Here is a 10,274-nt window from a genome sequence, read left to right on the forward strand (position 1 = left end):
AGTTTAGTTTTCTGAGCCAGTACGTCCTATGTCAGTCAATGGCTTCGCTCGCGTCAAGACTGGAATCTAGGGTCCAGGACGGGCGTGGCAACTTTGGCTGACTTAATCTGATTGGGCAGGAATACAGTCTACTACCCATGGGTGGATCCTCCATCTCCGTGCTGAGAAAAGGCGTTCAGGTAAGACAACGCCCCTTTTACGGCAGGTGCTTGTCTGTTTGAACTCTGTGTACTGGCCATGTCATTTGCCTTGCTATGTCTCCTTTCTATTCTTCACTTGATCTTTCTTATAGGTCACTTTATCCTCTTCGATATTCAGTAAGCCTTCAGGGTGATGTAGCTCTGGTGTATCTTCTTCCCTGTCCTTCAGATATTCTTTCAATGATGTTTTTCACGGTGGTTGTTGTTTGTCCAGTCAGCCAGATATTTAGACTGAATTTGGCATTTTTATCCACTTATTGAGTCCTTTTCCAGAACCTGGAATGATGACGATGATGATTAATTTATGTACACTTAATATCGCTGCCCATTCTTATAGACTCTGGGTGGCTTACAACTATGAAAGAATCAAACTCTAAAAATATACAACTCCATAGACTGAAACAACTAAACAATAATACATCAAACCAAACCAGGTTCCCCACTGCAGTCCTGAAATCAAAGCCAGGTCTTAAGAACCCTAGGAGAAAGAGTAACTGTCTGTATTTCTTGAGGGATTGCTTGGCAGGCAGAAATAGTTGCCAATAGGTAATCTCTTGGTATCTAGCACCCATGCCATAAAGGGCTTTATAGGTAATGACCAACACTTTGAACTGAACCTGGAAGCCTACTGACAACAAATTCAGCTTATGTAGTATTAGTGGCACATATATTGGGACATACAGTGGCATACCATATTTGGAGATGATTTAAAGCTGGATATCATCAATGCATTGTTGAATGCTGAATTGATAGTTTAATGTAACAATTAAACAGGAGAGGGGAGAGTGTCAAACTGTGAGACATTCCACCATAAGGGGCTGTGGATATGATCTCTTTCTCTGCCCATCAGTACCATTAAAACTGACCTGTAGCTGATTCAGAAGGATAATATGCTTGATAATATCAAAGGTTGTCTCCATACTACTGTATATCTCAGTCTGAAAACTGTCTGAATTGAGTCCAGATCATTTGTTTCTGTCAAGATCCTCTGTAACTTGTTGTTTGACCATGAAGGAAAAGTTGAAAAGTAGATGATAATTTTTCAGACTGGAGAATCCAGTGATGTCTCTTGAATATGGGCTGTATTACTGTCTCCTTCAAAGCAGGCAGATCTAGTCCCTCTCTCAGAGACAGATACCACTGCATGGACTCTTCCCTTGGCCACCTCCCAGGCAGTGGTGGGATTCAAATATGTAAACAACCGGTTCTCTGTGTCAATGCTGCTTCTGGAAGTCCATTCTGGGCCTGGGCAACAAAAAATTAGCTACCGGTTCTGCCGAAGTGGTGTGAACTGGCTGAATCCCACCACTGCATTAGAGATTTGGTTCCATATCAAATATGAGTGGACTAGTTTTAGTAGACATTAAAATATAAAAATTCTGTCACAGCTAAAACTTCAGTGGATTTGGTAATTTTTTTTAATAATAATGTTTAATAAAAGTGTTAGTTGTAACAGGAAAAGATAATGCAAACTAAAAAAGACAAATGAAAAAGGTGGAAAAAGAAAAGAAAAAAACCTCTAAGAAAGCAACTTCCCATCCTCATCACGACAAGTATAAACAATTTTATAATCTCTCCACCTTTTTTTAATTACCAAATATAAATCTCTTCATCCCATAACTCATCTCTTAACTTTAGGCAAATCTAATAAGTAATATCTTCTGCAATCCAGGTGCAGCAAAAAAGTCCAAACAGAACCTAAAATAACATTAATTAACATATATGAAACTCAATATTCTACATCTCAATTTTTAGCTGTAAAAGGCTAAAAGGCATAAAGTGGTCCCAAAAACCTGATGTTTAACATGACAAAGAGGGACCATTTCCCCTTTATAAAACAAACAAACAAACAAACAAACAAACTCACGAATATCCTTTATTTCTGGAGTAACTTTAGGGAAAAAAGCTTAAACACCATGTTAACTTAAACAAACCCAATATAGAATCCATTCAGTTCCAAATGCCAACAGTTCCAAAGAGAACCACCCCAAATAACAACATATCCCACTCCCATTAGTCCAACAATCAAGAAGCAAGTAATACGCCAATTAAGGGACTGTCAAACAAGCTAAGAATAAACAACACCCAAGTCAAGGAATCATCAAGACCACTTCTACCAATATTGACAGGGAAAGCAGTAGTAAAGTAAGAGCAGACTCCATTGCTAACATCAATGATGTTACCTAGTTTAGTAATGAAACATCTGCCAGAAAACTACCAAGCTCAGAGAGTACCAAGGAACCCACATATCCCATTCAAATAAACATTCCATATTTCAACTCTTAATGATAAAGAAATCCACATTTAGCAAAATATAAAGTAACCCCAATTCTCCTTTAATGAGATGCTTGTTTGCTTCTTCCAAAGAAGGAGAAAATGTGCCACTTGAAGTTTGTTATGGACATTGTCTTTTCATAGTTGATCATTTAAAACATCAGAGAGGAGCTTCTAAATAATTTACAACCTGTCTTTTCCATTTCACTCAAGCAGCTGTTTTCTGAAGAGGGGACATGCCCTCTCACACGCCACCTGGATATGATTTACTCTTTATTAGTCTAGCGAAATGTGACAGGCTCACCCAATCTTTCCAAAAGTATTATTTCCAAGAGTGTTTTACCGCTTCTCTGCAAATAAGATAAAATAAACTATATTGACAGTAAGACTTACTCAAATATATTCTCAGAGACCGTATTGTAATTCATTGCCCTCCAGAGCACTTTGTTTTTGAAGACTAATAAAAAGACTGTTAAATAAAGGCATGTCTGTTAACATGTCAAACATGAAGTTACTATGTGGTGATGAGCTCCTATTGTGGTTACACTGAATCAATGAGACTTGAACCAACCAAGACCTATTCAAACATTTATTCCTTGTCCAATGTAGTATTTATGGCTTGTTCCAAATACTACAAACATATATATTTGACATAAGGCCTGATTCAGAAATTAGTTTGCCACCAAGTACTTTGACTCCACTCTCTCCCTACAGCTACAGAAATTGCTTTAAAATAATAATGCAAGAATGTTGAAATCATGATGATCCATATCAACTCATATCTATTAGGATATTAATTTATTGGTAGTTCTAATTCTGAAGATTAAAATTGCCTGAAAATTAATTATAGTGTGCAGCATGAAAGCTAAATAACTAAAAGTTTTAAAGCAAACTAAATTACTAAAAGTTTTAAAGCAAAGTAGATGATAGTAATCGGGAATGTTATTTCATCATTTTTATTGCCACAGGATATTAGCATTATGCTTAATATAAAAAAGGAAATCAATATAATGTCTCATAAAGGGACCTTCATACTAGCCTTTTAACAGGATATTACTTTTCTGATAAATTTTGTAGATACATTTCTTATTAAAATGATGAGTACAAAGCCGATAGCTTTTGATTAGTGAAAGGTCTTGATTATCCTGAAACCAAAAGTATAATTATAGGTTGTACGGTAATTTCTAATGTCTAGTCAAATTTTGTGGAAATTAAATCTATCTAATTTTCCCTGGCTATTAAAACAATTATTCTTGTTTTCTTGTATTTATAATTTCAGTCTTTGCCAAGCTAGCCACCTCCAAATTTGTGGAACCATCTCTAGTCAAAATCTCTGAGATTATGAAATACATTGTTTGATACATTTGGAAACATTGGATTTTTCTGTGAAACCAATATGGAAATATGTCTTCTATGGCAGATTGGCCTCATGGGAATATATCCTACTCTTTCAAGCACTTTGTTCTGTGAATAAGAAAAAGATTAGATGTCAACTTCAAAGAGTACAGTATTATATTTTCTATACTCACTGAACTACAGGGCACTCAGTATTTCAGTGTTTTGGAATTTTGAATCAATGTGTGTCAGTACAGTACAGTAGACTTTCTCTAAGCAACACATGAATGTCCTCATTTTAGACAATTATTTTTTAACCTAAAAATGCTAGAAACAGAAATGTTAGAAAAATCTCTCAGTTGCAGCAGATTAAAAAAGAATGAACGAATGAACATGTTTATAGATTTACTGAATATGCTGATGACAATAATTCATATATTTCTTAATCCAAAGTACTCTATGGTCAAAAATTCATATACCTCTCTTAATGCAGAGTACTCTGTGGTCAAATGTTTATTAATTTAAAAAGATCTCTGCACTGTAGTATTCTGCATTATTAGTATATTTGACATATTTGGAAGTTCTGTTCAATTTTTTCTTCTTCTATTCAGTCATGTCCGATTCCTGGAGACTACCTGGACAAGTCCCTGCATTTTTCTTGGCAAGGTTTTTCAGAAGTGGTTTGCCATTGCCTCCTTCCTAGAGCTGAAAGAAAGTGACTAGCACAAGATCACCCAGCTGACTTTGTGCTTAAGATGGGACTAGAACTCAGTCTCCTGGTTCCTACCTTTATGCCTTAACCACTACAACAAACCAGCTCTCTTGTTCAAACTATCTCATTGCATCATGTATTGAAATGTATTTTTAAAAATTATATAAATGAATGTTATTTTCTGATGATATTCTGGTTACTCATTGAGAATAGTTTAGCAGAAATCAGTACTGCTTCCTGCTGATCCTAAAATAAATTATTGGTTATTTTATATTTTTAGAAAATGTGTATATATATATTTTTCAGGTTTGGGATGCTGTGGATGAAGGACGTTGTTTGAAATCATACTTTAACCATACCGGTGCTGTCCGAGCTATTCAGTGGTCTCCCTGTGGAAGAAATGCACTGAGTGGAGGATTTGATTTTATGCTTCATTTAACAGATATTGAAACAGGTACTAATACCCTTAAGTAGTCAACACTACAACGTGGTTAATATATATAAAAAATACCTTTATAGTATTTGGGGGTTGGAAACAGAATGCCATCGTCTTACTAACTGAAATATCCTGCTAATTTAAAAAAAATACAATTTTGGTTAGGTATTTTGAGAAGTTGTCTTCTTTAGGCTAAATTATTGTTAAAATCTTTGATTTCCATGGGCAGGGACTTTTTGATGTGAATAAGCATTCTGTTATGTGAAACTGTTTTATACATTGTAGCTGCAACATGTTTAAGAAGTTCTGATTCTGGTTTAAAGGTAAGAGGTTACAATGTTGAGTCCTACAGTCAGCTTTTCCTTTCCTCTGGGAAAACCACAAAACTGCTGGCTGCTCTGCATAATGATGTAGCAGTGTTTTTCAACTTTGGCAACCTTAAGATGGGTGGACTTCTTCTACCTCACATCTTAATATTGTCAAGGTTGAAAAACGCCGTGGTAGAGACTTGTAGAGGTGATGGGAGAAACAAAGGAACTCCAGAGTCAAGTTAGTTATACAAAGGAACAAGAAGTGCAGCGATACACAAGTGAGACTGAATGTGGTTAGGGAATAAAACACCAAAGTAACAAAGAGGAAAAATGTAACAATATTTGAAATACAAAGACATAAAGAATGAAGAATAAATTAAATATAGGTAGTCCTTGACTTACATCCAAAGATGAAATGAGAGAAGCAGAGGAATCAAGATGTACAATATATCAGTGGCAAGAAAGCCATGATAAAGCAGTATGCAGTGATTGGAAGGCAGGGGAGATAGAAGGAGAAGATTGGAGGATTTGGGGCCTGTAAGGCAGAATATAGCTCACACCAGATACCCCATTGGGCTGTTCCACAATATCTTGCTTAACCATATTGTGGTTAAGCAAGATATTAATACACAGACATTATCTCTATCATAATTTTCATTCTGTGTAAAACTCTTGAAGAACCTGAGAAAGAACCTTTGGCCCAGATGTTGAGAGCAAGCAAGAAAATTAGATTTTGTGCTTCTTGTAACAAGTTCTCCTTTTAAATTCCACAAAGTGTTGTCCTTGAAGTGCTAGCTTTCAAAAGCATGTTACATTTTTTTTCTTGGTGTTTGACCAACCTTTATAAAGATGTGCTGATACATGTTGGAGGATTCCTCAATATTTAATTACTACACCTGTGTGTATGTTTATAGGTGAGCATGAATACACACAACATAAATTAGTTTACTCTGAGAATCCCCATTCTCCTTTTCTTCTTTATCATTAATGTGCATTTCTCACAAAGATGTCACTAATACTTTCAGCAAAAAACAGCTTGGTACCAGAAATCAAACTGGGTGCATTCTCACTTGAAAAATATGAAGCCAGCTGTTCAAATTAGAACTTAATTACAGTTCATTCACCTGTCTTCATTACTCTCCATCAGCACAGAGCTTATTTCATTACTGATTAATTTCATTTAGATATATTCTAGTCCAAGTTTGTGATTTTTTTTTTTAGAAAAACGTTTTCATACAGGTTAAGAGAAACTTTTTGAAAACAGGCTTGGAAGAAATGTGACCTGATTTCCTTGTTGTAATTATTTAGGTAAATTGGGGTAAATTACAAGTTTGTAAACTTTATCACTCCCCCCCTCTGCTTTTTAAGGGCAGTTTTCTCTAACCTGGCACTATATAGAAATGCAGGTTGGCAATTTTGAAAGTGCAACACCTCTGGAGATAACTGGTTGGAAAGGCTGACTTATGACCCTGTGTTATATGGAAGGTATAGCAGCACAATTTTTCTATGCTTTGGGGAATTTATGAAGTTCCCGGTCAAGTAGTGAGAATCTTTGTTCCTTTAATTACTTAAGTGTAATTACTTAATTTTCAAGGGGCTATAATCAATCTCTGTTACTTCTTAGATCTTTTAATATTTTCCCAGTAGTTTGGAAATGAGTACCTGCCATGCTTAAAACAGAAATATGATTCTCCAGTACAGGAGACGGAGACTCCACCAATGGGTTTTCTTTGTCTGCCTGCTCTTGAGACCAAGTATCCAAAACTTGTCACGCCCCCTCCTACTGGTAATCCAGTCTTAACTTGGTCTCCGCTCTTGATGACTCGTTTTGGCTTGGCTCTCAGCTAGATCAGGTTAGACAATTAATAATCCATTGGTGAAGTCTCCCTCAAACATTGGCTATCTCTAAAAAATTCAATTCTTAACTCAGGGATTAATGCAACTTCCCTCGGGCTGATAGCAGCTTGTGGGAAGTGAGGGGTGAAGGGGGGGTGGAATTTCCCTTCCTTCGTCTCTCCCAAATCTCAAAGTAAAGTGGGGGGGGAGGTAGAAGGACAACAGAGACAACTTGTTGACCCTCTCCTCCACCTGCCCAGAGTTCTCCCTCAGGGCACAGCAAAGGCCCTGGCTTCTCTCAGGCCTTCTCAGGCCTGTTGGGGGCCCGTTTAGCCGCCCGAAAAGTTGCGGCCGCCATTTTGGATGCAATTTCGGCGGCACAATCCTTTAGAAAAAACTCAGAAATCTTGCTATTTTCTCTTCAGGCTGCCTTTAGAAGCAAGTTCACAAGGCCCTGTTGAATCCTGACTCCCCCCAGGCCTTTCTTAGGCCGGTCGGAGCCAATTTAACCGATCGAAAAGTTGCGGCCGCCATTTTGGATGCAATTTCGGCGGCCGAATCCTTTTTGCAAAACCAACAAGATCCTTCCTGTAGGCCTTAAGGCTCCTGTTGGGACGATTTTCCAGGGCTCTGTTAGACTCTGAATCCCCTCAGGCCTTTTCAGGCCGGTCGGGGCCTATTCAGCTGATCGAAGAGTTGCGGCCGCCATTTTGACTGCTTTTTTCGACGGCCGATTCTTTGTTAAATAAAGAATTTGATCCTGCCCTCGGCTGCAATCATTAAAGCAGCGATTATCCTGGCTCCTACGTTGCCCAGGGGATCGCTAACTGGCCTCTCAAGTGATCGGAGGCCTGTTTTAGCCTCCTGTGGAGTAGCGGCCGCCATCTTGACGGCAGTCGGGGCCACTAGATAACTAGCGACTCAACAGCGGTGCTTCCTCAGCTCTATATCCGGGGTTCTGACGGAGGATTAAAATCCTTGGAGCCCTGTTTTAGCTCTCAGCAACGTTACGCCTGCCATTTGCGGGCAGGTGCCTGGCATTCGGTATTCTCATTCTCAGCCTCTTGCTGAACAGTGCTGAGGGCGTGGCAAGGTCCTGAGGAGTCAGGGCCACACACACAGGAACGATTGAGGCAGGACCATCTGGGTGGTGTTCGTCTCCCCTTCACACCGGTAGCCGCCATCATTTAAATTGTCCACACCGGACCTGAGAATTTGGAGCTGATTGTTCTGGTGCACATTGCCTGGTCATCTAAGGCCTCCGGGAGGAGCCCAACAGGTGGTTCCAAACGTGCCTTCGGCTCTGCCTCAACTACCGTGACCATAGCCCAGAGAGAATTTCATTGGTCGGGTGACCAGGGGGGTAGTCCGCGCACTTGCTCCAATACCGCTTCCGCCAACAACTTGCCTGCCAGAGCTTTTATCTCGGCTTTTGGTTCTGAGATAGCTCAAACGGGATGGAAGGACCCTCGTTGCCCCAGTCTTCAGGCGCGAATCCTCCGCCTCCCGGTCACGGCTGCAATCTTCCTTCTGTCCAGAAGGCGGCAGGCAAGTGCAAGGCCAAGACCAAGCACACAATTAAGAAGTCCTCCAAGTTGGCGGAAAAGCAAGCCAGCCGTAGGCACCAGGCCCTGGAGAAGGAGTTCTCCAGGGCACAGAGGCATGCCCAAATAAATTTGGATAGCATGGCGGCCACCGAGGTGGAGCTACCATTGGGTCCATCGGCATCTAGTCAGGGAGTATGGTCCATTCCAGGTATGCCGGTGACGTCAACTCTATCCTCCGCCTCAGCTGATCAGGCCGCCGCTTCGGGCGTCACCCCTGAGCCCGTCGGTTCTCCAACACCCACGTTACCTAGGGGTCCTGACATACAGGACATATTCTCGGACGGGCGTTTGGAGGCGCTATTGGCTAAGGTGGTGGATAGGGCTCTGACGCAGCGCTCATGCCCACACGACCTAACAGCTACTCACTTGGCCACTCTCTCAGTAGATTCCCCCATGGAGTGCCTGGCGACCCGGGGGCCTGATTCTCCGACCCAGTCCTCAGGGAGTGGTTACTCATCACCTTATGAGGAGGAAATACCCGAGATTGCCTTTTCAGGAGATGAGGAGCTCCCACCTGAGACATCTTCGGGGGGATTATTCAATCCCAACCATTTTCTAACAATCCTTCGAAAGGCCACTGCCACGGCAAACATAGGGACTGACCAGTTCCCATTACCTCAGACTGATCCCACATCCACACCCAGGCCAATTTTTCCCCAGAAAGTGGCGACGGAGCACCATGTTCCGTGCCCCTCAATTTTCCTGGAAGGAATTAAGAAGCAATGGGCTTCACCTTCCTCTTTCCCATCGGCTAACAGTTCAGACAAAAAGCTGTACAGAACATCCACGGATCTTGCCGATGCATTGGACATTCCTAAGGTGAATGAGGCTTGGACCCCTTTGGTTTCCCAGACGGCAGTGGTGGGGGATCTGTTAGAGTCACTCAAAGCCGATGATAAGAGGTGGGAGCAGACCTTCCGCAAGACTCATCAGTCGGCGGCATGGGCCATCAAAACTGCAACTTCGGCATCCTTTTTTGTCCGTACCACCCTTCTGTGGCTTCAACAACTGCAGGCCAGGGTCCCTGTTGAGGACGTGAGAACTCACCAGGACCTGGCCAAGATGGTAGCTGCCACAGAATACGCGGCGGATGCCACGTTACAATCGGCAGTGTTTTCTGCCAGAGGCATAGCTTCCAACACAATTGCCAGAAGGATGCTATGGCTGAAACACTGGCAGGCCGATACCAAAGCCAAGTGGCGCTTAGCAACCGCCCCGTACTCGGGTGGCACCCTTTTTGGGGATGCTCTCGCCCCTTATCTAGTAGAGAATAAAGATAAGCGGAAGGTGATGGCCCACCTAAACAAAAGGTCCGATAAAAAATCCACGTCGTTTTTTCGAAGGCCGCCATTTCGTCAGTCGGTGGCAGCACCTGCCGCCCAATCAACCAGGCCATTCAATCAGAGACCGGCTAGACCATATGATCGTCCATACGATAGATCTGGCTCTCGCCCCAGGCAGCAGTACCAGCCCAAGCGGCCATTTCGTGGGGCCGGCCGGGGCTACCGCAAGGCCAAATGACTCCGCACAAGCTCTTCCCATTGGAGGAAGATTAACACATTT

General features: G+C 41.4%; 1 protein-coding gene across 1 annotated transcript in view; it reads left to right on the forward strand.

The window, feature by feature from the left end:
* WDR25 (WD repeat domain 25) overlaps positions 1–10,274 on the forward strand; it is a 73,483-nt gene that overhangs the window by 27,051 nt on the left and 36,158 nt on the right. Inside the window, exon 3 of the mRNA XM_015820440.1 lies at positions 4,828–4,975. Coding sequence (XP_015675926.1) covers positions 4,828–4,975 — 148 coding nt within the window. The remainder of the gene's footprint in view (positions 1–4,827; positions 4,976–10,274) is intronic.

This window comes from Protobothrops mucrosquamatus, unplaced genomic scaffold (genome assembly GCF_001527695.2).
Source record: "Protobothrops mucrosquamatus isolate PMUCROS unplaced genomic scaffold, P.Mucros_1.0 scaffold_154, whole genome shotgun sequence".
Classification (NCBI taxonomy): domain Eukaryota; kingdom Metazoa; phylum Chordata; class Lepidosauria; order Squamata; family Viperidae; genus Protobothrops; species Protobothrops mucrosquamatus.